Source organism: Maylandia zebra, linkage group LG11 (genome assembly GCF_041146795.1).
Source record: "Maylandia zebra isolate NMK-2024a linkage group LG11, Mzebra_GT3a, whole genome shotgun sequence".
In the NCBI taxonomy this organism is placed as follows: domain Eukaryota; kingdom Metazoa; phylum Chordata; class Actinopteri; order Cichliformes; family Cichlidae; genus Maylandia; species Maylandia zebra.
The window spans coordinates 6,268,516-6,294,146 of NC_135177.1; the positions used below are offsets into that span (position 1 = coordinate 6,268,516).

General features: G+C 40.7%; 2 protein-coding genes across 2 annotated transcripts; one reads left to right on the forward strand and one right to left on the reverse strand.

The window, feature by feature from the left end:
• The first annotated feature begins 5,705 nt into the window (after positions 1 to 5,705).
• LOC101465485 (acidic amino acid decarboxylase GADL1) lies at positions 5,706 to 13,115 on the forward strand. The gene is made up of 15 exons (XM_004560071.3): positions 5,706 to 5,849; positions 7,288 to 7,466; positions 8,609 to 8,735; positions 9,457 to 9,547; positions 9,666 to 9,775; positions 9,891 to 10,006; positions 10,590 to 10,669; positions 10,783 to 10,837; positions 10,931 to 11,047; positions 11,142 to 11,206; positions 11,551 to 11,632; positions 11,881 to 12,080; positions 12,325 to 12,376; positions 12,479 to 12,568; positions 12,769 to 13,115. The coding sequence occupies exons 1-15, from the start codon at positions 5,831 to 5,833 to the stop codon at positions 12,940 to 12,942; spliced, it is 1,557 nt and encodes a 518-aa protein (XP_004560128.1). The 5' UTR covers positions 5,706 to 5,830; the 3' UTR covers positions 12,943 to 13,115.
• Positions 13,116 to 15,227: 2,112 nt separating this feature from the next.
• LOC101474037 (acidic amino acid decarboxylase GADL1) lies at positions 15,228 to 25,329 on the reverse strand. The gene is made up of 15 exons (XM_004560099.4): positions 25,104 to 25,329; positions 23,304 to 23,494; positions 23,086 to 23,212; positions 21,918 to 22,008; positions 21,706 to 21,815; positions 20,997 to 21,112; positions 20,562 to 20,641; positions 20,328 to 20,382; positions 20,125 to 20,241; positions 19,966 to 20,030; positions 19,778 to 19,859; positions 16,821 to 17,020; positions 16,001 to 16,052; positions 15,790 to 15,879; positions 15,228 to 15,683 (listed from the first exon to the last, which is right to left on the reverse strand). The coding sequence occupies exons 1-15, from the start codon at positions 25,120 to 25,122 to the stop codon at positions 15,510 to 15,512; spliced, it is 1,569 nt and encodes a 522-aa protein (XP_004560156.1). The 5' UTR covers positions 25,123 to 25,329; the 3' UTR covers positions 15,228 to 15,509.
• Between the last annotated feature and the right edge of the window lie 302 nt (positions 25,330 to 25,631).

Genomic DNA, 25,631 nt, shown 5'->3' on the forward strand with positions numbered 1-25,631 from the left:
AACAGGCTCTCCTGCGCTGCTTTCTGTAACAAAACTCTTATGCTGGTTAAGTTGGCTGTTGGTGAGAATGTCTCTCCATAATCTATCCCCAACTGTTGGCTGTAACCTTTGGCTACGAACCTTGCCTTGTATCGGTCGTTTCCCTCAATGTCACTCTTAACGGAATAAACCCACTTCCCCCCCACTGTTTTCTTTCCCTTTGGCAAAGTGGTTAGGGTAAAAGTGTCATTTTCCCGTAACGAGTGAATTTCTTCATCCATGGCTTTGATCCAGTTCTTTGAGTTAGCTGATTCTATGGCTTCCTTAAATGTGTTTGGGACACCACACACTGCCCTGTAGCAGTAGTCTATGGTAGTGTGGATCTCATCGCCGCCACTGTTGGCAGCTACAAAGTCATTTAAATGTCCCGGTTTTCTTCTCTCCCTAAGAGGATACCTTTTGTTGACAAATCCATCACTTGTCACATTTGTCTCTTTTCGTTCACGCTCATCAGGTATACCACTTTGTGGACTTGTGTCTGTCACAATAGGTTCTGGAACCTCATTGTCCTTGTCACCTTTCTCTGAAGGTCTGTTAGCCATAGGCTGTCTTACTCTGCTACAGTCATCATTTAGTTCTCCCTCATCTGTCTGTGTTTGTCTTTCTACATTTACTTTGCTCACAAACTTAACAAGTCTATGTTTCTGAACTTTCTCAGTTTCAGGGTGGTAAACTAAGTAGGCGGGACTGTTCTTATCATAACCTACAAAGAAACCTTGGTCACATTTTGAATCAAGTTTCCCCTTGTCCTGTTTGTATGCAGACCCAAATTTCTGCATTTTTGACAAGTCTGGCTTTTTACCTGTCAGCATTTGGTAGGGTGTTTTCCCTGTTCGCTTATTAAAGCATCTGTTCCGTGTTACAGCAGCAGTTTGAATGGCATAGTTCCATAGGCATTTCGGTAGCTGACTCTCAATTAGCATGCACTTGCCCATCTCGAAAAGAGTACGCCACCCCCTCTCGGCTGTACCGTTCTGATGGGGTGAGTACGGGGCTGATGTCTCATGCTTAATGCCATTTTTCCTTAACAGGGTTTGGAAATCTCTGCATGTGAACTCTGTCCCATTGTCTGATCTAATGCATTTTACGTTGCCATATGGTGCAACATCCGCTAGAAATTTCTCTGCTGCCTGCACTGTATCAGTTTTCGTCTTCAGGAAATATACAAACACTGAGTTTGAATAATCATCAGTGAATGACTGCACATATTTGTACCCATCAATAGATTCAGTGGCTATCGGACCTGCTAAATCTGTGTGTACCATTTGTAAAGGAGCCTTTGCTCTTGTATCCGGATCTCTGTTTCGGGTTTGTGCAAACTTTCCCTGGATACACACTTCACATTCCTTTTCAGGTCTATCGGTTCTCCCCTTAATCTGCATACCGTTAACCACACCTTGCAATCTTACTACATCTTCATAGTTGCAATGACCTAATATCTCATGCCATGCCTGTATGTCATGACAGGTGTTACACTTATCATTACCCTCAACTTCAGTCTGCAAATAGTACAACTTGCCATACACATGAATGTTAAAGTTAGTACCGTCTTTGTGGGTCAACGTGTCCTGCCCTTGTTTAAAGGTGACTGTTGCTCCTAATGCAGTGGCTGACTTTACAGAGAATATGTTCTGGGGGTATGATGGAATAAACAGCGCATCTTTCAGCGTTGCTTTGCGTCGCTGGCCTGTATTGTCAATCAGGAACACCTCTGCGTCCCCCCTCTGTTGGGCGACGCCTCTGCACTGGGTACCGTCTGCCAGTTCTACGCTGTGTGACTCCGGTCTGAACGCGTCGTCGAAGCTCTTGAACTTGGCGATGCTGTTAATGATGTGTGAGGTAGCCCCAGTGTCCACCAACAGGCCTTTCTCCTCAATGCTGTACGCTGACTGCTGGACTTTGATGTCTACGCCCTTAATCCTGAAGGCATAATCTGGCGTTTCTGCTTTGGATCCGTTGCCGCTCTCATCTGCGACCTTCCGCGCGCCATCTTGTTTGTCTTTATGTCTACATGTGGTATCACTGTGTGTGCTGCTTTTGCAATGACTACACCACGTCCTCCGTCTGCACACTTTTGCTCGGTGGCCTTTTAGTCCACACTTGAAACACACAATGTCCACATCGCTCTTGTATCTGCATTGTGCGCTGGATCTCATGTGCTCACGCCCGGTTCTTCCTCCTGTTTTCATTACGTTGTCACTACACTCGGATGCGCTTGACTTTTCAGTGTCTTCGAAACTCCGTAGCTTTGTTTTGAACTCAGCAAATGTCATATCGTCTTTATCGTGAGTAACGTGTATTGCAAATGGCTTAAAACTTTCAGGTAGACCTTTTAAAACCATAGCAATCAATAATCCATCACCTAAAGTCTCACCCGCATTGCGCAGTGCTGTAATGGCGGCCTCTGCTCTGATGACATAGTCTGTGACAGTCTCTTCCCTCTTTTTCTGAAGCGATGATAGCGTGGTGTACAGGTTGATGATTCGGGGCTTCCCCTTTCCAGCGTAGTAGTCCCTCAATATTTCTAATGCTCTTCTCCCATTATCAGGGGCATCTCTCATAATCAGTGAGAGGCTTTTATCGTCCAAAAATTGGATTAACTCAGCGTAAGCGTCAGCGTTCTTCTTACCGTCTGCTGCTACTTCAGCCTCACTGTTCGGTTCCTTCAGAACAGTGGCTTTTAATCCCAACAAGTGCAAATATCCTAGCACCTTAGTTTCCCAAAGTTCATATCTGGTCTCATCTCCGTCAAACATGAGTCGAGGCAGCCTGCTTGCTCCTCGTTGATCCATGTTGCTATTTAGCCGTTAGCCCGCTATCCGTTGTGGCTCCGGATCTTCATGAGAAAAAACTCTTCTTCGAGTCGGCCCTGGGCCCATAACCTGTTGAGTATTGCAGCATCGACAGCGATCAACTCGAAGGAAAATGACGACGGAGGCAAAAATGTCCTTAATATTTTGGGAACTTTAATCCTCATTAACACGCGGCAAAACTTTTCTCATGGGTGCCATTTTCGTTGTGGTATACTTTTTTTTTCTTAGGGGCGTGATGACGCAGCATCTGTGCTCTTACAATGAAACAGTGCCTCCTTGTGGTGGCAACTAAAATACTGTCTCTGTTAAACCACAGTAACCATAATGCAGTTAAACACTGTACAACATGAGTACACACAATGAATATCTTAACAACGTTAACTTTTATCGAGTGGAAAAACAGTTAGCTTGTTTATATTATGCTAACATAGCTGTGTCACTAGCGGTTACGTAGCACATCATTATATATCAGCTACCCAAACTTCAGTAACCCTACAAACGTCACTGCTGTTTAGCTTTCTGTTTTCATTTATGTTGGAAGTGATAACAGAGCTGTACGTTTTAATTTCCAAAACCCCGCAGTCAGGACATGCTATATTGTATTTAGATAGAAGCTAGCGAGCTAACTTCCTGCTAACTTCTAACTCCGTTAAATGTCATAAATTCCGTTTTCATGGATGCCTGGATGTTAAACTCAATTGTTACACCTGGTAGAGCAGAACGCTGATCATTTTATTAAAGATGGAAGACTTTAGACAGTTTTTCAACTCTCAGTAATGCCATAGTGATCGTTTGATATATGGACCTGCAGCGGAGTTTAGGCCCAGACGCGGCTAGTGACGTCAGACTTTACGACCGGATTGTTACACCTGGTAGAGCAGCCACACTGATCATTTTGTTACAGATGAAAGAATTTAGACAGTTTTTCAACTCTCAGTAATGCTGCAATGATCATTTGACTTAGGGACCTGCAGCGGAGTTTGGGCCCAGACATGGCTAATGATGTCAGACTTAAAGACATAACTACAGGCTTGGAGGTCCTAACAGTCATGAAGACAAAGAAGTGCAAAACGAAAAAAGATGAAAAATAGATGAGACTGCAGCCAACAAAGTGGCAAAACAGCTGTGGACACTTTTTTAACAGGATCAGTGTGTTTGGAAACATTTTTTAACCCTCTCAAGGCAGGCGTTGCAGATTTGCAACAATTAAAAACTAACAACCTGACTACCCCACATACATATTTTATGAGTTTTTTTACTCAGAAGTACCACTGCAGGACTTGGTTGTGCATGAGAGGGTTAAAAGTAAATGGCATTTTACATTTTTGCATGAGCTCCCAGGACTATAATTAATAGTTAATGATAAATCAATCTTTTCCATTTAAAACTTTGTCTCTGGATTGCGTTAAGGGATATTGATGCCGCTTATTTCTTATCTTATCTCTAAGATGAAGGCTCCAGTTTCTAAGAAGCCCCTCCTTCTCTCTAGGAAGGCAATAAATCAGTAGCAGAGGATTCAGGATGGTTGTGGGTCTGCAGCAGCATAAACCTGTTACAGTGCTGTACTAAAGCTGCAGGGCTTTATTGCTCAACTGCTCCACGTTGCATGTAGGTTCAATAATGGGTAAGGGTTACAAACTGTATGAACTTTATCATTCTTTAATGATTTTTTTCCCCAAATCAGCTGTCTGATAAAGGCAAGAGGTTAAAGGGAAAAAAACTGCTACTGGACTTTTGCTATGCATGGATCCAACTCAACGCATGCCCGGCAGGATATAATGCTAAGTAACAGACTAATAAAATACTAGAATGCTGCTCACCAAAACTCCCATTAAAAATTATCCAAAAGGCGCCAACGCCACAAACATGGTTGAGACGTCCACATCAGTGACTTGATTTAGAAGGAGTGAAACACCATGGGTTACAACTGCCAGTGCTGGAACACCTGTCAATCAAAGGAGCCGCAGGCTTAACTGAAGGCCTTATCAGTATAACTCTGTGATGATTTCTTTTCACCCGCCTTACAGTTTCTATGAAGGAGAGGTTGTCCATACACGCTGTAAACGTGCTGTTTAATGCTGTAAAGTTGGCCATTGTGTGAGTCCACACTCATTGGAGCAATCCTCAAGTGGCAGCTTGAGGAAGTGCAGTTTTTGGCTTCATTTGTCAACCCAGTTGAAGCGAATGCATTCTGTAACTGTCATTATCATCCTAGTTATAATCATCGCTGTTTCTGCCACTTCTGAGCATCCTTGTAATGCACACGCCACCTTGGCCAGAAATGTGTTTTCATTATATTTTAAGCTAAAGATTAACCACTTGGAGTCCTTTTCCAACACACACAAAAAATACTCCTTCTCATGTCCTGTCTAGGACTTTTTGTGCACATCATTTTGCTTTTTTTGCTGTTGCTAATTGCTGAAGCTCATGCATTTAATTATGTTTTTTGTTTTGTTTTTTAGCTATCAATAAAATACACCACATAACCGAAATTGAGAGATTCTGTAACTTTCCACAGTAAGGGCAGTTTCAGTAATTTTCCACAACAGGGGTAAAAGGACAATGTTCAGTCCAGCAGTTTGGTGGTGCTCAGCTGCATGCAGCTACCTAAACGTTTGTTACACAACCTTGAGATCAATTGCACTTCTCTTTGATGCACTTTTGCACGTCTATTTCTGTGTTTCACGGCCATAACTGTACAGCTGCATTGTGCAGGGTTTCTTTTTTAACCTCCAATCAAAGAACAGTAAGGTACAGTAAAAACATAAGTCAGCATAACTATCAGTGGTATTAGCTGGTAAGTTTGTGTAGTGGTGCAGATGTTACTGATTACTGTGCATCCAAACCCAGATCTGGGAAATTCCATGACATCAGAAGAGTCCGTCCTTCTGTGTATAAATAGGACGGCTTAGTGGTAATGTGCAATAAAGAAGAGGCACAAAATAAGGCAGCATCACAGCTGGGAAATTTCATCAAATATGGAGAGACACATTAATGGTAAGACTTTTTCAGTGGAACTTTTAGTTTAGTTTGCAAAAGATCACTTATAACACTTATGTTATATGCACTTCACTTAGCACAAACTAGCACATGCTGCATCTTTTTAGGCGCTATAAATTATATTCTTTCATAAATGTAATGCTCTGATATGTTTAAAGTCATTTTGTATTTTTATTCTTTATATTTTATTCATGCACAGTAGAAATCAATCAGTATTCCTGCAAGAATAACAACTAAAAATGATGTTTTGAGCTTGATAACCTCATCAAATTTTGGAACAACACTCAGAGGGAAGGAAAAACATTTTAAAAAGTAAAAAAGGATTTTGAATTCTTTAACTCAGTTCCTCAGAAAGCCTTCCACACATCTAAACTTGTCGCTTTAAAGACCTTTAAATATTCTATTTGTTATCTCTCTGCACTGCTCTGTATCTGCTGGAAATAGCCCGGCCTTGAGATAACGCTAAAAGGAAAAAAACAGAATTTGAAATTGTTCTTTTCAAATTGAAAAGTAACATTTGTCTTTAATTGAATTACTGGAATGGAGTTCAAAAGATAAGCAGCAGTTTGTTTTGAGGGTGACTGAGTTCATTAAGTCCTACAATTTGGACTGTTGCCATAACTGACAAGGCCAGAGGTCAGTCAGCTCAGAGGTCAGGTGACAACTTGGACAATCATGCCAAAAGAGTGCAAGAAAGATATGATAAGACATGAGAGGGCATAGCACAGTGAGATTTTAAAGTTACACTTACACAGGGAAAAGGTAACGTAAAGTACAGTTAAGTGGCAGGTGACGCTTGAGCACAGGGTTAGTTCAAGCAATCCGCAGAGTCAGGAAGGGCTGCAATCAGCCTATCAGCTCATCTCAGTGCCAGCCCACATTATCTGATGACTCGGCTGATATGTTATGTGCATCCTATTGGCAAATTAGATATGGTGTGTGCTATTTATGCTGCTCCAACCTGCATGGAGTCGCTGCTGCCTCGACATGCTGCTTTGCAAACCCACCTCCCTCCACTGTTCCTTCTTTTCATGTTTTCTGTGCTCTCTCTGCCTTTTTGGTTCCCCACATGTGCATTTAGAAGGGCAGAGCAGATGGATCCTGCCAAATATGTGCATTTATGCAGCTGCTTTATTTTTTTTATGATAATTATGCAACATTAAACTGGAAGTAACATTTGTGTAAAATCACAAATGTATAAAGCTGCCATCACATGAAAGCTGTTTCTTTCATTCATGATCGTAATGCCTCGAAATGAATTTGAAGTGAATCAAGAAATCGTTGGAATCAGAGGGAAAATTAAGAAACTAGAAGCAGGACTGGGTAATGAAGTGACATGTGTTGTTCCTTTCTTTTATTTTATGCAACAAGGGGACAAAAAAATGTTGTACTTATGAGACAGAGTAAGGCCCATTTTTTTCTTTTTTCTTTTAAGGTGTGAAGTCCTGCGAAAGCCAGGCCCCTGTGACACAACCTGAAAAATGTTCTCCAGCTGGCAGCTTTGATGTGAGCAGCTCCACTGCAGATGAACAAATAGCAGAGTCCTTTATCAGACAAGCAATGGAAATCATTGTGGACGAGGCAGTGAAGAAGGCCACTAACGTCCAAGAGAAGGTAACGCATTGTTGTATTTATTTATTATTTGAAATCCAGGGTATTTAAAATGGATTTAAAACATGGAATTCCAACTACTTTCTTTGAAAGTACAGTGCAATTATATTTACCTATAAATATTTAAAAGTTGGCACTCTAGAATAAGGGGATAACAAGTTTGTTTTTTACAAGAAACAGTTATAGTGTAAGTAATTTTACACAGATGGCAGCACGGTGGTGTGGTGATTAGCACTGTTGTCTCACAGCAAACATTTGAATTTCAAAAGGAGTTTACAGGAAAGTGCAGCGCACTTACAATGCATGATGTTATTCCAAAAAATTACCAAGAAATTAGCTTGGCAGTACTTAAAACGATTATAATAATTTGTTACACTTGCTGTAACACACCTGAAGTTATGCAAGACTTAAAATTACACATGCACCACCTAAAATTAATTATGACTATTTAAAGACTACATACACTTACTTACAGTTTAAATATTCTTTGTTTCGTGTAGCAACCTGACATATTTATTATAGTGTACCTACATTTAAGTATTTGCGAATTTGCATGAAAATATAATTACATTTTAATTATTCATTCAAATTCCATTTAATTGCAGGGGATTATAAAATCCTTGATTATTTTATCTTACACCGTGCTTTGGCACAGCCCTTAAGTTTGAGCTGTATTAGCTTGTTTTTGTTTACTTGTTAAACCATATATATTATAGACCAACTTACCTGTGATTGGCTGGCCCTCCCTAACAAAGGTTGGTGTTCTCACATTTTAAAGACATCGACCCGTCATACAGAACAAAGACAAAGCTGTGAGCTGACACTGTAGTTATATTTAATATAAACATCCATCACTGTAACAGTATGTAAATGACCAACAATAAGGAAAAGCACTGGTTAGTGGTTGCATTTAAAATCAGCAGCATTTAAAAAACATTAACAACAGAACTGAATCTTAAAGTTATAATTATATTGTTTGTTTCTGTCTAAAGTAATCAAATTATATGTATATATATTTATATTTAATTTATATTTAACATGCTTTTTTTTTGTTTTGTCTCTTTAGATGGTGGATAGTGTAAAATATGCTTCAAGTATGGTTATTGGTTGACCTTGACAGTGACACCTCTGTGCCTGTTTTCCAGGTTTGTGAGTGGCACTCCCCCGAGCAGCTGAAGAAGCTGCTGGACCTCGAGCTGAGAGACAGAGGAGAGCCGGAGTCTGAGATCTTGCAGAGATGCAGAGATGCCATCAGATATAGTGTCAAGACCAGTGAGTGTTCATAACTTTCAGCGACTGCCTACAGTATATAACGGTGTATATTTATGTTATGTGCATTTTTAAGCACCTGCTTTGGAGGAAAAACAACTAACATGATGTGCCCAAACCAAAAAGAAACAAACCAGAACTATTATTGTAAACTTAAACTGAACATAAATTTGAACTAAACATTTTCTTGCCTTTACAATTTGTCATACTGATTTCTAATGATGACAGCTTCACTTTTGGTGCTTCTTCTGTTTCCCACAAGCCATATGCCATGCAATATATACCTGATTGTGTAATAATAAGCATCAGTGCTCAATGAAGCAATCTGTTCAATGCCCCAGTTTACAGGACATGAAAAAGCACAATCAGTCAGTAACTGAAGACAAAATGAATATCTCTGGGCTCTACAGACAGATTTGATGTAAGCTGTCTATATGCAATGCTCTTGGATTTAAAATTTAAGAGGAGAAAGTGTTAAGATCTGACAAATTTGACGACTTCCCAAATTTCAAGATCAGAGGAGCCTCTAAGTAGGTCTCCTGACAGCCAGATACATAATTGTTCATCGATGTGCTTGCATACTGAGTGACTGTGACACAAATTTGCATTGCACCAATATGAAGTGTATGATTCAGCACAAATGTTATCAAATTAAAAGGAAAGCCACACTAATAGTTAGTATATGATCCTAGCTGTGTACTGTATTTCTGTCCCATCTCTGTAGGTCATCCCCGTTTCTTCAATCAGCTGTACGCAGGGATGGAGCCCTACTCTATGGTGGCAAGCTTCATTGCTGAAGCAGTCAAAACCAATCTGTGAGTCATACAACTTACTGTAAACCTGTAAGTCACACATGGAGATATTTATGCTGTCCACTGCTCTGTCAGGAACTACACTACACATTAAATCATACGCATATGTGGTTTCCGTCAGGTACACATATGAGGTGGCTCCAGTGTTTACCTTAATGGAGGATGCTGTGCTCAGAAAGATGATCAAGGTGATTGGCTGGGAAGAAGGAGGTGATGGAATCTTTAACCCAGGTACACTCAACTTTATACTTGTGTGTCCAACTGGACATCAATAAATGGGATGTTTGAAATCAAGAAAGATCTTTATCTTAACAAGTAAAGTCATCTTGGGACAATTACCTTTCAGGTGGCTCATTGTCCAACATATATGCTGTGAACTTGGCCAGGTACCGCTACTGCCCAGATTTCAAAGAGGTTGGCATGTTTTCTGCTCCGCGACTGGTCATATTAACGTCCCAGGAGGTAAGTGTGGATAAGAATTAGGGTAAGCCTAGAGTGTTATTAGCTGGTTTTCCAGAAAAGATGTCACTGCCTGCATAAGATTCACTACAAACAAGCAATATAATAATACTCAGTATAACTTACCTCCAACACATAGATCACATAGATGACCACCCCTCCCTTAACCTGAACCTGGTTCTTTCTGAGGTTTCTTCCTGTTAAAAGGGAGTTTTTCTTTGCCTTGCTCATAGGGGGTCATATGATTGTTGGGGTTTTCTCTGAAATATTGTAGGGACTTTACCTTAGAATGTACATGTAAAGCACCTTGAAGCAACTATTGTGATTCGGTCCTTTAGAAATACAAACGAACTGAGCTGAATGCACAAGTTTAATGCTGGAAAGCAGTGATACTGTAGCCTGTTTCATACAAATATTAACTGAAGTAAACGGTTTCCTTGCTTCATTCAAGATTAAAGAGTAATTCATTAGGAAACATTAAAATAAAACCCATGAGTTATCTGGAAGTATTTGGTGTGGTTGTGGAAGCCGGCAACCAGCACAGGCATGCATATTTACTGACAAACTCTTGCTTAATCTCTTTCAGTGTCATTACTCCATTTCCAAAGGAGCAGCTTTAATGGGGATCGGCACGAAGAATGTTTATACTGTCCCAACTGATGAGAGGTGCACTGTCTGTTTCACGCACTTTCCTTTTTTCTTTAAAATTCCTGATAATCTATGAATGCCGAGAGACAGAGTAGAGTGACTGAATTGAGGTTGTCTCGTGTCTTTTTCAGAGGAAGGATGATTCCCTCAGCCCTTGAGGAGAAAATAAAGTTGGCAAAAAGTGAGGTTAGTCAACCATCTTATTTTCCTGAGCTACCATACAAAGAGTCTTGAAATGGGAAATGAGCCAAAGGATAATATCTCATTCTGTGTGCACAGGGTGCAGTTCCCTTCATGGTAAACGCCACCGCAGGAACCACGGTGCTCGGAGCCTTCGATCCCATCGACGAAATTGCTGACATCTGTGAGAAGCACAACTTGTGGCTACATGTGGATGTGAGCTCATTATTTAATCAAGTCGTTCATTTAATCCCTCCTGTCGCTCAGCGTTGCTCATCAGTACTTTCCTCTTCTGTCTGTCTGTGCTCAGGCATGTTGGGGAGGAGCAGCTATCATGTCTAAGAAGCATAAACACTTGTTAAAGGGCATCCACAGGTAAACACTACGTACAAATCCCCCTAAGCATACAATGTAGTAGCTGATTTTTTTCAGCGTGACACACAACTGCAACTCTCTGTATAATACATAGAAATATATTTTAATTTCTACAAGTAAGCGTTGTCATTTAATCGTGCAGATTTTTATTGTAGTCCCTATAATTTTATCTTGTGATTTTCATTCTTTATCAAAAGATCAAGACATACTATCTATACATCTGCAAACCAACTTTTCTGTTACTGGTAAATTTGGGCTTCAAAGAAGAACGTAAACTTGTAGAACTGCATCCTACTGAGGTGGAATGTAACCTCGCTCTGTCATCTTTCATTTGTTTGATAAAGAGTTGACTCTGTTGCTTGGAACCCTCACAAGATGCTGATGGCCTCTCTGCAGTGCTCTGCTTTCCTGGTCAGAGACAAAACGGTGAGTCTGATAAGTCTGATAAGTCATATTTGCTGAATGAAAAAACGAATACCACCAGTAAAACCAGCAAGAGTGACAGCAATGTCACAATGATCCACAATGATGTGCCACATCAACAGAATGTGAGTCAGGTGTTCAGCTGGGACAGATGCCCTTTACATCCTCTATCCTGTGTTTTCATTTCAGTATAATCATAAGAGATTAAATTTCTTTTTTCTTGTTAAGTCTTCCTCACTCTGCTCCCTCAGAGTCTCCTGCAGCGCTGCCACTCTGCTCGGGCCTCCTATCTCTTCCAGCAGGACAAGTTCTACGATGTCAGCTACGACACGGGGGACAAGTCGGTGCAGTGCAGCAGGAAGCCAGACGCCTTCAAGTTCTGGCTCATGTGGAAGGCTTTGGGAAGCAGAGAGCTGGAGCAGAGGGTGGACAGAGCCCTCGCCATGGCAAGGTCAGTGTGGGCAAATAGAAATTATCAGTTGTCCTTCACAGTAAAGTTATATTTAACTTTTACGTTTACTGTCTCACAGCCATGACTGCTGATAACAAGTACAGTTTTCCCAGTTTCCTTAATGTAGAAGGCAGTGCAACCACGTTTCATTGTAATATTAAAATTTCAGATCAATCAAGAAGACATTTTGATTTCTGTCTCTTTTTTAAACTGAACACTGAAACCTGACGTGATGCAATTGTAGGTATCTTGCAGAGGAGATCAAGAAAAGAGAAGGATTCCGTCTTGTGCTGGAAGTACGTACTTGCATATTCATACATGACTTGAAACTAAACCCCTAAAGCTGACCTTCATTTCCATCTTTAAGGCAGTATTATTTAAACTGTTTTTCTCTGCAGCCTGAATTTGCAAACGTTTGCTTCTGGTACCTTCCGCCAAGCCTGAGGAACCTTCCCGAGAGTCCTGAGCTCTGGAAGAAGCTCCACACTGTAAGGAGTTCATCACTGCAGAGGGTTATTTTAATGTATTCTAATGCTGACATGAAGAGATTATTCACTTTTACTATGGCAAATGCATGAATTCTATTGTGATAAACAAGAAAAGTGTGACCCTCTCACACACTGCTGCCGGCTTTTGGTACATTAATATGGAGTAAAAAGTCACTGCAGTTTCTACCCTGCTCCTCTAGGTGGCCCCAGTGGTGAAACAGCGAATGATGAAGACAGGCAGCATGATGACAGGCTACCAGCCTCTTGGAGAAAAAGCCAACTTCTTCAGGATGGTTGTGATCAGTCCTCAGGTCAGCAGGCAGGACCTGGACTTTGTCCTGGATGAGATCCATAATCTGGGAAAGGACTTGTGATTAATGATCGGCATATGCAAAGAGCCTTCCTATGACACAGATGGATCTGTCAGGAATTTTCACAGCACTATCAGACAAGTGATGCAACTTAATAACAAAGATGTCTGATTATCTGTAAATATTTCATCTGTAAATACCAACCAGACAACCAAAATAAATGTCAGAATTCCACACGCTGTATAACATTTGTGTTTTGTTTTGTTTTATCTAAATATATATTTGTCTTTCAGCAATGCCCATGTGTTTTCGCTCCCTGAATAATTATGTTATGCATTGTTATGCAGGCCAGTAACAGCCAAACCGGTCTTCATGTTTTCCATCCCATTCTTGTAAACATGACATGGTGTCAAAGATACTTTGAGGGAAATTTCTTCAATTTTAGCATGAAACATCAGGGTCACTGTAAACCCACAAAGTGCAGCTTTGGTCATAAAACAAGATCAACCTACGTAGTAATTATTCACACAAATATTTAGTAGAATAAAATGAGGAAACACTGATATTTCTTAGAAGGTGAAAAGTCAATGTGAATTTAATTCAATTCAATTTTATTTATACGGCACCAAATCACAACAGCAGTTGCCTCAAGGTGCTTTATATTGTAAGGTAGACCCTACAATAATGCATACAGAGAAAAAAACAACAATTATATGACCCCCTACGAACAAGCACTTTGGCAACAGTGGGAAGGAAAAACTCCCTTTTAACAGGAAGAAACCTCCAGCAGAACCAGGCTCAGGGAGGGGCGGGGCCATCTGCTGCGACCGGTTAGGGTTAAGTTAGAAAGAAAGGAAGACAGAATAAAAGACATGGCTGTGGAAGAGAGCCGGAGATTAATAACAAGTGTAATTCATTGCAGAGAGGTCATAGTGAGTGAGAAAGGCGACTGAAGAAGAAACACTCAGTGCATCATGGGAATCCCCCAGCAGCTCACACCTATTGCAGCATAACTAAGGGAGGATTCAGGGTCACCTGGTCCAGCCCTAACTATATGCTTTAGCGAAAAGGAAAGTGTTAAGCCTAATCTTTAAAGTAGAGATAGTGTCTGTCTCCTGAATTCAAACTGGAAGCTGGTTCCACAGAAGAGGGGCCTGAAAACTGAAGGCTCTGCCTCCCATTCTACTTTTAAATACTCTGGGGGGACGGGGGAAACAAGTAAGCCTGCAGTGCGAGAGCGAAGTGCTCTAATGGGGTGATATGGTACTATAAGGCCATCAAGATAAGATGCGGCCTGATTATTCAAGACCTTGTATGTGAGGAGCAAGATTTTGAATTCAATTCTGGATTTAACAGGAAGCCAATGAAGGGAAGCCAGTATAGGAGAAATATGCTCTCTATTCTAGTCCCTGTCAGGACTCTTGCTGCAGCATTTTGGATCAACTGAAGGCTTCAGGGAGTTTTGAGGACATCCTGATAATAATGAATTACAGTCGTCCAGCCTGGAAGTAATAAATGCATGAACTAGTTTTTCAGCGTCACTCTGAGACAGAATATTTCTAACTTTAGAGATGTTGCACAAATGGAAGAAAGTAGTCCTACATATTTGTTTAACTTGTGCATTGAAGGACATATCCTGGTCAAAAATGACTCCAAGGTTCCTCGCAGTGTTACTGGAGGCCAAGGTAATGCCATCCAGGGTAAGAATCTGGTTACATCAATGTGTGTGATGCATTTACTGTAAGAGTCTGGAAAAGGCATGGATGTGATACTTGACCAGTTGTTAGTGGCACATTACCACAGAGACTGAAGTTTTCTTTTAATAATTATTCTATTATCTGTCGTTTTTGTGGCTTTGGTTGCATTTGTTTGTGGATGTTTTTCACACACCACCACCAGCATGTCATAAATTCTACATACAATACATACATATATGTGTAGATATATTTTGTCTGCTATCTCTGTTTGCTTTTGTCTTCCTTTCATTCTGGGCCCTCATTTATTTGTGAAAAGAAGCCAGCTAAGATACTTTATTTCAAGTTCGCTGGGGTATTTCTCTGATGTTGACTTAAATACCCTGCTGCCAGCTGCTGCTTCCATTATGAACTTCTGCAGAGTCACAAAGGATTTTAGGTCACTGGCATCTACAAAGATATGCTCACTTAGCGAGATAAACATGAATGCATGCTGTGGCTGTCAAGCCACAGTGATTGTGTGGGGCCTCTGCTGACCAGCTGCTGTGTTCTGGTAAAACATTAACACATCTTTGTTGGATTATGTGAGCACTCTTAGTGCAAGCTAGCGGATTAATGAGCCATTCACAAATTGATCAGTGAAATCAGTTTTGGGACTTTAATAAAAAGACAAACAGCATGTCACTCTCACATATAAAAACTGTGGCATAAAAATAAATCAAGAGGAAATCAGGTAGCAGGCAAACAAACATACATCTCTGCCCCTGTCGTTACATCACTTCCCTGCCTTACTTACATTTAAATAGATTAAATAAATTTATTGTAAACAACAAAAGGAAGTGAAAACTGAAAGGTGGAGGGGGCTCCATAATGGTGGTGGTAAAACCGGCCCTGTTCTCAACAAGCCTGCCCCTGATGTGCAAAGCTGGGGAGTCATCACAAGTCCTTTCCCAGATTGTTGATCTCATCCAGGACAAAGTCCATGTCCTGCCTGCTGACCTGAGGACTGATGATGATCATCCTGAAGAAGTTGGCCTTTTCTCCGTGTGGCTGGTAGCCCACCATCATGCTGCCCTTCTTCATCATGCGCTCTTTGATCACAGGTGCCACCTGCAGGAGGAGGGAGGAAACACTGCAATGACTGGCACAAAACACACGGGAGGATTTGGTCATCATCAAATTTTAGAATGTCACTTTTAGGTGGTTAACGACTTACTTTGTGGAGCTTTTCCCAGAGCTCAGGGCCATCTGGAAGGGTTTGCAAGCTGGGTGGAATGTACCAGAAGCAAATATTTGCATATTCAGGCTGTAGAGATATAAAATTGAGATGTATGCACTTCTATAAATAAATAAAAACATGAATGAAATGCTTCTTTTCATAGTTCGTAATGACATGAAATTTAGTGGTTTAGTGTGAATTAACTTACTTCCATCAGCAGACGGAATCCTTCTCTTTTCTTGATCTCTTCTGCCAGATATCTGTGATGAAGAAAATTTAGCTTCAGATCGCAGCACAGATTTATATCATCATTTCCACCGCTCAACATACAAGCCATAATAATACTTAGTCTTAGGAGTGGAGCCCGTCCCAGCTGTCATAGGGAAAGTCTTTGCATTTATCACAATATTTTCAGAATTGGGGTTAATAATAAAGTAACTGTTTTTTTAATTCAATCATTAGTCTTTCATATGGATAATTAACTAGATATTTTTGATTTAGTAAAGCAAATATATCTGTAAAATGCATTGAGAATGCACTATATAGCCTAGGGGTTGTATAGTGTGCTAGCCAATCATTTTAAAAAGAGTAATATTTTTCATTAATTAAGTAATTTATTATAATGTTACTGCATATTTTGCATTTTTATTATTTTTATTTTATTGAAATTAAACATAAATGATAATAATGCCATTCCACATTTTTGCTTATTACTGAGGTCATTCACAGAAATGGCCACTAGAGTGCACTGTGCACCAGCTTAGTCCCCACAGTCGTGCACATAGTTTCATATTGTCAGTTAAAGTTAGAGCAGTTAGTTCACAGCAGTCCTCAGTCTCTGTGCATGAAGCACTGCTGGGTCTATTCTTCTGTAATTTATGCTGCAAAGCCTGTATTCCATGAATGAGCAATACTTCTGTGGTGTGAAGGACCACTACATAAATTTTTTGTTCCTATTTCTGATTTAGTAAATATTGCCATGCGGTCACTGTGATATTTATCTGCAGCCCATGGTTCCTCAGACTGACCTTGCCATGGCGAGGGCTCTGTCCACCCTCTGCTCCAGCTCTTTGCTTCCCAAAGCCTTCCACATGAGCCAGATTTTGAAAGCATCTGGCTTCCTGCTGCACTGCACCGACTTGTCCCCCGTGTCGTAGCTGACATCGTAGAACTTGTCCTGCTGGAAGAGATAAGAGGCCCGTGCAGAGTGGCAGCGCTGCAGGAGACTCTGAGGGAGCACAAGGACACAGATGAGTTATATAGAGTGATTTTATATTTTAACAGGAGGTAATAGACTCTGGTATATCAGTCGGAGAACCTTTTTTTATTTATGTCAGCACAAGAAACACAGGAAACCAGGACTTGTAGTCTGCACAAGGCTAGATAATGATGGGTATTTCGCACTGTACTGAATGTTACCTTTTACTCTGTTTATAGTTGTTTTTCCTTCAGTGATTCTTAATCAGTTTGGAAAAAGTGTAAACCTACACATGTTGACACCATAATGCAACTAGGCCTTTATGCGAGCATTTAGCATTATATATAAATCCAAAATGTGGAACTACAAGAGAACTAGTCTGCAGTGAACTGTACTGGCAGGTCCACCCCAGGCCCAAAGCTCTGCTGAATGACTGTGCTGAAGCACATAGCTGTCTAATGCTCCACTGTTTATATACAGGGAGTGCAGAATTATTAGGCAAATGAGTATTTTGTCCACATCATCCTCTTCATGCATGTTGTCTTACTCCAAGCTGTATAGGCTCGAAAGCCTACTACCAATTAAGCATATTAGGTGATGTGCATCTCTGTAATGAGAAGGGGTGTGGTCTAATGACATCAACACCCTATATCAGGTGTGCATAATTATTAGGCAACGTCCTTTCCTTTGGCAAAATGGGTCAAAAGAAGGACTTGACAGGCTCAGAAAAGTCAAAAATAGTGAGATATCTTGCAGAGGGATGCAGCAGTCTCAAAATTGCAAAGCTTCTGAAGCGTGATCATCGAACAATCAAGCGTTTCATTCAAAATAGTCAACAGGGTCGCAAGAAGCATGTGGAAAAACCAAGGCGCCAAATAACTGCCCATGAACTGAGAAAAGTCAAGCGTGCAGCTGCCAAGATGCCACTTGCCACCAGTTTGGCCATATTTCAGAGCTGCAACATCACTGGAGTGCCCAAAAGCACAAGGTGTGCAATACTCAGAGACATGGCCAAGGTAAGAAAGGCTGAAAGACGACCACCACTGAACAAGACACACAAGCTGAAACGTCAAGACTGGGCCAAGAAATATCTCAAGACTGATTTTTCTAAGGTTTTATGGACTGATGAAATGAGAGTGAGTCTTGATGGGCCAGATGGATGGGCCCGTGGCTGGATTGGTAAAGGGCAGAGAGCTCCAGTCCGACTCAGACGCCAGCAAGGTGGAGGTGGAGTACTGGTTTGGGCTGGTATCATCAAAGATGAGCTTGTGGGGCCTTTTCGGGTTGAGGATGGAGTCAAGCTCAACTCCCAGTCCTACTGCCAGTTTCTGGAAGACACCTTCTTCAAGCAGTGGTACAGGAAGAAGTCTGCATCCTTTAAGAAAAACACGATTTTCATGCAGGACAATGCTCCATCACACGCGTCCAAGTACTCCACAGCGTGGCTGGCAAGAAAGGGTATAAAAGAAGAAAAACTAATGACATGGCCTCCTTGTTCACCTGATCTGAACCCCATTGAGAACCTGTGGTCCATCATCAAATGTGAGATTTACAAGGAGGGAAAACAGTACACCTCTCTGAACAGTGTCTGGGAGGCTGTGGTTGCTGCTGCACGCAATGTTGATGGTGAACAGATCAAAACACTGACAGAATCCATGGATGGCAGGCTTTTGAGTGTCCTTGCAAAGAAAGGTGGCTATATTGGTCGCTGATTTGTTTTTGTTTTGTTTTTGAATGTCAGAAATGTATATTTGTGAATGTGGAGATGTTATATTGGTTTCACTGGTAAAAATAAATAATTGAAATGGGTATATATTTGTTTTTTGTGAAGTTGCCTAATAATTATGCACAGTAATAGTCACCTGCACACACAGATATCCCCCTAAAATAGCTAAAACTAAAAACAAACTAAAAACTACTTCCAAAAACATTCAGCTTTGATATTAATGAGTTTTTTGATTTCATTGAGAACATGGTTGTTGTTCAATAATAAAATTATTCCTCAAAAATATAACTTGCCTAATAATTCTGCACTCCCTATAGACAGATAGACTGGTGATCTGTCCTAGCCCCAACTTGTTAATTAAGCGCATGTGGCTGGTCATATTTCTCTGATGTACATTCATATTCCAGTCATGTCTGCTGAGTTGTGTGAGCTGGACTGTAACACTAAACTTTTCAGCAAGAATTTCAACAACCACTGATGGACCGACATAAAACAGGCCTCACCTTTATGTTAACCTTAAAGTATTCATTAAGGTATTTGTCACATAGATATAATTACATATGAAGCAATGTCCAAACATAACTCAGTTAAAACAACAACAACAACAACAACAACAACCAATATATACGTATGTATGTATATAGGGTGTATGGCTTATGTAAAAATGAAGATGGGTCCGGACACATAAAGAGTACAATTATTGTCTAGAATGGTAAACTCTACATTTCCAGTTTGAATTTCTGTTAACAGAAAGAGCACAAGAGCCCAGTGAGAGATTAACAATGGTGTGAATTTGCAGGCCTTGAGAGAAGTGAGTGGGAGCCAAACCTAACATTCAACTGACCTTTTGTGTAGTTGAATGTTAAAGTTTTCTTTCTAACTTGTGTAGCTAACACACAAGTAGTGACAAGCTTGTTATAATTTATAACTTTTTTCCTGTCAAACATTTAGCCTGACTATATGGAGCCGTAAAGAGGCTGAAAATGTAAGAAGCCACAGTCACATGTGCTGTTTCTGGACCACAGATGAGGAGTCTGTTGATGAGGATTATTCATGCTTACCGTTTTGTCTCTGACCATGAAAGCCGAGCACTGCAGACATGCCATCAGCATCTTATGAGGGTTCCAGGCAACAGAGTCGGCTCTGATGAAAAACCACAAAGCAGGAGGAGAGGTTACAACAGGAAACGATCAGCATTTCACTTTACTAAGAGGCAATGATGCCTTCATCCGTACAGCTGCCTGTTTACCTGTGGATGCCCTTTAACAGGTGTTTATGCTTGCTGGACACCAGAGCTGCTCCTCCCCAACATGCCTGAGGAAAAAAGAGAATATTATAATAAGAAGAGCTGATTGTCAGACATGGTTACAGGAAATAAATAAATTGATTAATTAATCATAGGGCTCACATCCACATGCAGCCACAGGTTGTGCTTCTCACAGATGTCGGCAATTACATCGATGGGATCAAACGCTCCGAGCACTGTGGTTCCTGCAGTGGCGTTTACCATGAAGGGAACTGCACCCTGAACACACGCACATGAACATTTTGTTCAATAATTCTGTAACTTTAATTAAAGCCCATCACAACAGCCAGCGACTGCTCGCTCACCTCACTTTTGGCAGACAGTATTTGCTCCTCCAGAGCAGAAGGAATCATCTTCCCTCTGAAAAACACACACAGCAACTCATCATTCAGTCAGCTTACTAACTCATTTTTACCCCAGCAGACTAAGCGTCATTTTCGCTGAAACACAATGAGGTATTCCCACACCAAGTCTGGACCGTGCAATGCCAGGTCCCTCTGTAGGTGTAAACAGACGGGAGTGTGCGAGTGGCTCTTTACCTCTCATCAGATGGTATCGCGTAGACATTCTTTGTGCCAATCCCCAGCAAAGCTGCTGCTTTGGAAATGGAGTAATGACACTGAAAGAGATAAAGGAAGAATTATGCAACAATTACGGTCGTACAAAGCAGATCTAATTTCACCGCGCGACCCGTTCTTCAAAGAATCTGGTAGATTTGCAAGGCGAGCATCCCCTCAAGAGATGCAAGATTTGTCTGCTTAATCAAGCAAGTAAAACATTCATGCCAACATTCATTTGTGTTAAAGAGGCCAGAAAAGAATGTTTTGCTTATTAAGAGGGTTAGACAAAAGACAGAGAAGAGCTTCTTCTGAGACAAATTATATTTAGGATTTACTTTTAGGAAGTAAGAAAATGTGGCCAAAAAAAACAATCGGTCAAAGAATTTTTTTTGTAATGACTTTTAGAAAACGTACCTCCTGTGACGTGAACATGACCAAGCGTGGAGCTGCAGAGAGGCCGTTCTCCTTTATGTCAGGGCAGCAACGGTACCTGGCTAAGTTCACAGCATACATGTTGGACATTGAACCGCCTGGAAGTGAAAAACGTAGGAGATGTTTATTTTCTTAAGAAAAAGATATTAACATTCTACTGTGTGTCCAAAAAGGTTGTGACAAAGTGCAATGATGCACAAATCAAAGCCTTTATTTTACTGAAATATGGTGCACACAGTTCAAAACACATAATCTGTGGCGGTGTGGAAGCTTTTGTGTACACGGCATGGGCAACCTTAACAATTGTAGAGGCAGCGTAATCAGAGACATATACTACCACCAAGATTATCCTTATTTCTCAAAGAATCGTAATATAACACAACTGATTGACTCATTACAAGAAGTTGCTAAACTGGCTTTTCTGTAATACGAACCTGTCACCCTCCCCGGATGCATTATCATGCAGCTTTTAAGCTGTTGAGCAGTTAAATTCCTGTATCAGCCAGTATAGTATAAGCATTTGGTTTTCATCACTACAATAATTGGCTATCTTCTAAAAAATGTGCAAGGTGTTGTTAAAAGAAGAGGTGATGTCATAGTCTCATTTTTTTTTCAGTTTCATGACTTGATATGTTGACGTTCTTTCTCCAACTCTGGTATACCTGCTGTTATTATCTGTCGGCGATTATACCTGCATTGAAGATTCCATCTCCGCCATCCTTCCAGCCAATCAACTCCATCATCTTCTTCAACACAGCTTCCTCCGCCAGCGTGAAGACTGGAGCCACCTCGTATGTGTACCTGATTAAAAACCAAACCAAATCTTACAACAGTACTGAATATTGAATGATCCTGTAAGATTTCTCTACAAAGTATTTAGCTGTAAATAAGTGCAGTACTCACAGACTGGGCTTGAGAGCCTCAATAATGAAGCTTGCCACCATAGAGTAGGGCTCCATCCCAGCATACAGTTGGTTGAAGAAATGAGGATGAGCTAAAAAATATTAAAAGCTGAATCAGGCCAGGTAAGAATCAGATGAGGGCTAATCAAACATCCTGAAGTAAGTAAGTAAAATACATCAAAGTGTCATTTCTTCATTCAGAATTTACATCTTCAAGAGTTCAACACAACTCTGCATCTTTTTTAAGTTGACTCAAAAATGGAATAACAGTATAAAGAGACACAAAGGGAGTTAAAAAAAAAATTACAAAAAAAATGAGTTTTAAAGAGACTAAAGAACAAGCAAAATTACTACAAAGACAACCAAAGAAACTACAAAAAAATCCAGTGAAATAAAAAACCTCGCCCAACACAAAACAGCTACAGAGACATTAAAAACTCCAGCAGACTGATGTCAGAAATATAAAAGAAAAGAGGTGTCAACAGTAGAAGAGGTGCTAAATTACATTAAAGGCATGACGGACCACTAAACGACATATAGCTTCTTATGCCTGAGGCGTAACATCCCGACAACTTGTCACGTCCCGCGGATTTCCTGAGGAGCGTGAAAGGTGACCTTCCGCTTTCTTATGCAACGCGCAGTGTTATGGATGACATCAGTAGAATTATGGTCCCCCAGTAATACACGTTCCAGCCATGTATTCCAGCCATAACTCTATCCTTATCCCTAACCCTATACCCATAACCTTCTCCCTAACTTTAACCAGCACTTTAATGACGTTAAATAGTGTTTTCGAAAGTTTAAATTTAAGTAAAATGAACGAACATGTGTAGATTGAAACGGCACTCACGTTTCCTTATTTTTCCGATCTCGTCATTTAGGGACGTGTTGGGTGCCCAGAGGTGTAATATGTTGACGATTTGTCACCTAGCATCAAATATTACGCTTTGGGAGTGAGAACATATTGTTTGTGCCTGTTTATGCCCAGGGGCCATTATCTCCTGATCTACCCATAGTTCTGATGATTGTCTGCAGGGTATTTGGCATCTGGTAGCCTGGGTTCATTAAATGTCCCTCCACATCACTGCTACAGAAACATTCAGGAAGCCACTTTCCTAAAGTGGTGTCTCTGTGTTCGGATCTCAGTTCATTAAATTTCAAACACTCACTAGTCTTGACGCTGTATCTGATGGCATCTTTGAAGCGCTGCAGGATCTCAGACTCTGACTCTCCCCCATCTCTCAGCTCGAGGTCCAGCAGCTCTTTCAGCTGCTCGGGAGAGCGCCACTCACAAACCTGATCAGCAGGAACAAACATGTCACTGTCGAAGTCAAACAGAGCAGAATTTGCTGTCGTATAGTTACATATCCATACATTCATTGTTTACCTTTTCTCTGACGTCTGTGGCCTTTTTTATTGCATTTTCCACAATGATGGACATGGACTGGTGAATGAAGTTCTCTGATGCGAGTACATTCACAGTGGGTCCATTCAGAGGAATATTGTCAATGATGACTGGAGAACATTTCACTGGATGACCTGGATCTGCCGGGCTTTGGACATCACTGGTTTTCTCCTCTGAATAAAGACAAATTAAATCATATGAGTTCTGACATCAGTGGCTTTCTCAAAAACTAGATACATTTTGAAAAGCTCAGCCGATGCAAATTACGTTCAAACATGACAGAAGATAAAGATAAAGAAGGCTCTCCAAAGCTTTCCTCAAAGCTGGCTGAAGTAAAAGATTGTTTGGCAAGAAAGTGCTTAACGAATGATTTAGCAATTCATCTTTTTCTTCCAATTTCCCATTTTTTTTTATTCTTAGTGTGGAACACTTCCTCGTTCAGTTGACACAGACCTTCTTCTGTAATCTGCTTTGCTGTAAGATTTTTTCTCTCTTAAAGCTGATTTCACTTCGGCACTTTACCTTCAACACTGACTTACTGAGAGAAATTTGGATAAGAGTGTTTTATCTTTCAAACACAGAAAAGAGGAGTCAGGTATCAGCCCACATTAAAACAGTATGACACCTTGGTATAACCATAATAGCATAATTATAACATCAACATGGTGAATACACTAAAGGAAAGGTTATAAAAGCTCTAAATCCAGTTAAGAGAACATTTTTATTTTTACATTTCTAAATTCCAGTTAGAGTTCAATGCCCACTGCTCTGCAGGGTAGTGAAGTATGGGGTCCACCCAGTCATCACAGCTGTGGCTGTTGGGGTAAACACCCAACAGAAACTCTGCCGACAGACTTTACGCAAACACAGAAAAACACCAACAATTGCCGGTCAGCCAGAGTTGTGTTCACATTTTTTAGTCAAGTTTTAAATCCATTTCTTAAACCACGCCCCATTCCAAAGCCCTCCAAAGCCCAAAAAGGGTCCCAGAAAACAGTCACCTAAGTCAGCTGGTGCTGAGACTGACCGCTTTCAAACACACCCTAAACAGTCTCCCAACAACCCTGTTTCCCAACAACCCTGTTTCCCTGACACCAGTAGGAGACGAATCAAAGCCGCCTCTCTGGAACACGGCAAAGAGGAAACTAAAAGCCAAAACAGATCAGAACATTATTGCACCTCAAAGTGAGATTAGTAATTGGCAGAATATCTCTTAACTATAGTGGATATGACACAAATTAAAACTCATATATTTTCTTTTTTTTCTCTCATTTGTCAGAATAAAAAATCCAGTATCAAAAAAAGTAACTTTCCTGGCACTTATTTCATAGTTCAGGCGTTAAAGGGTTAACTATCAGAGACAGAAAGCAGAGAGCAGAAAGCACTGGCTTGATACTTTAATTTTACTATCTGTAATGCCAACAAAGACCCAGAACTGTAATAGCTGGCCTCAGAGTACTCAAAGAGTCCAACACTACAGAGCACATTGAAGAAGCTGCCTGTAGCAACATGATATTTGACATGAAATTTCATTAAGAAAGACATTAGTTAAGCATGATTGCCTTTTGCACACCTATTTGAACCAAATAGCTGGATTATCACCACTAACACAAAGCTACCACAACCCATTAACCCTGCTATGAGTTTTATACAGTAATTTGAAAGCATTGTTATTATCATCATCATCATTATTATTATTAGAGTGCTTGGTGATTTAACACTCTTCCTGGTTGTGAAATTTAGCTCTCAATCTAAATAAAGAATAACTTCCTAAAGTCTTACCTTTGTGGTGTCCTTCCATGTTGTTCTCATACAGGTGTACTGTGATGCTGTGTAATTACCGCATCGTGCCTCGTATTTATATCATTCACTGCCACCTACTGACGCTACGCCCACAGGTTGCACCATGTCTGATGATTACTTCTGGTACGTTTCCATTAAGACTCCACAGGTCTGTGTTCAGAGAGGAAAATTCCACCAATTCGTTTTCTCCAAGTGCTCGAGGAAGCTTGCGAAACCTGCAACATCCACAGAACGTATCCTAACATTTCCAGCCGTTTTATGCTTTCATTTTTGTTATTCATGCTCCACAGTCCCGAGGTTTGGGGCATTTTCCTGTTGGAGCACCCGACCAGCATCCACTGGAGTCAGCCACTGTTTCTAAAAGTGGGCTAGTACCCACTGCTTTATTAGTCCACGTTGATAAAGCAGAGTATAGAGCAGGGACTCTACTCCAGCTGTTCTAGCAGTGGTGAAGCCACTTCCTTCTTTTCAAGCTCTTATGACTCAACTGGATAACTGAGAACTTAC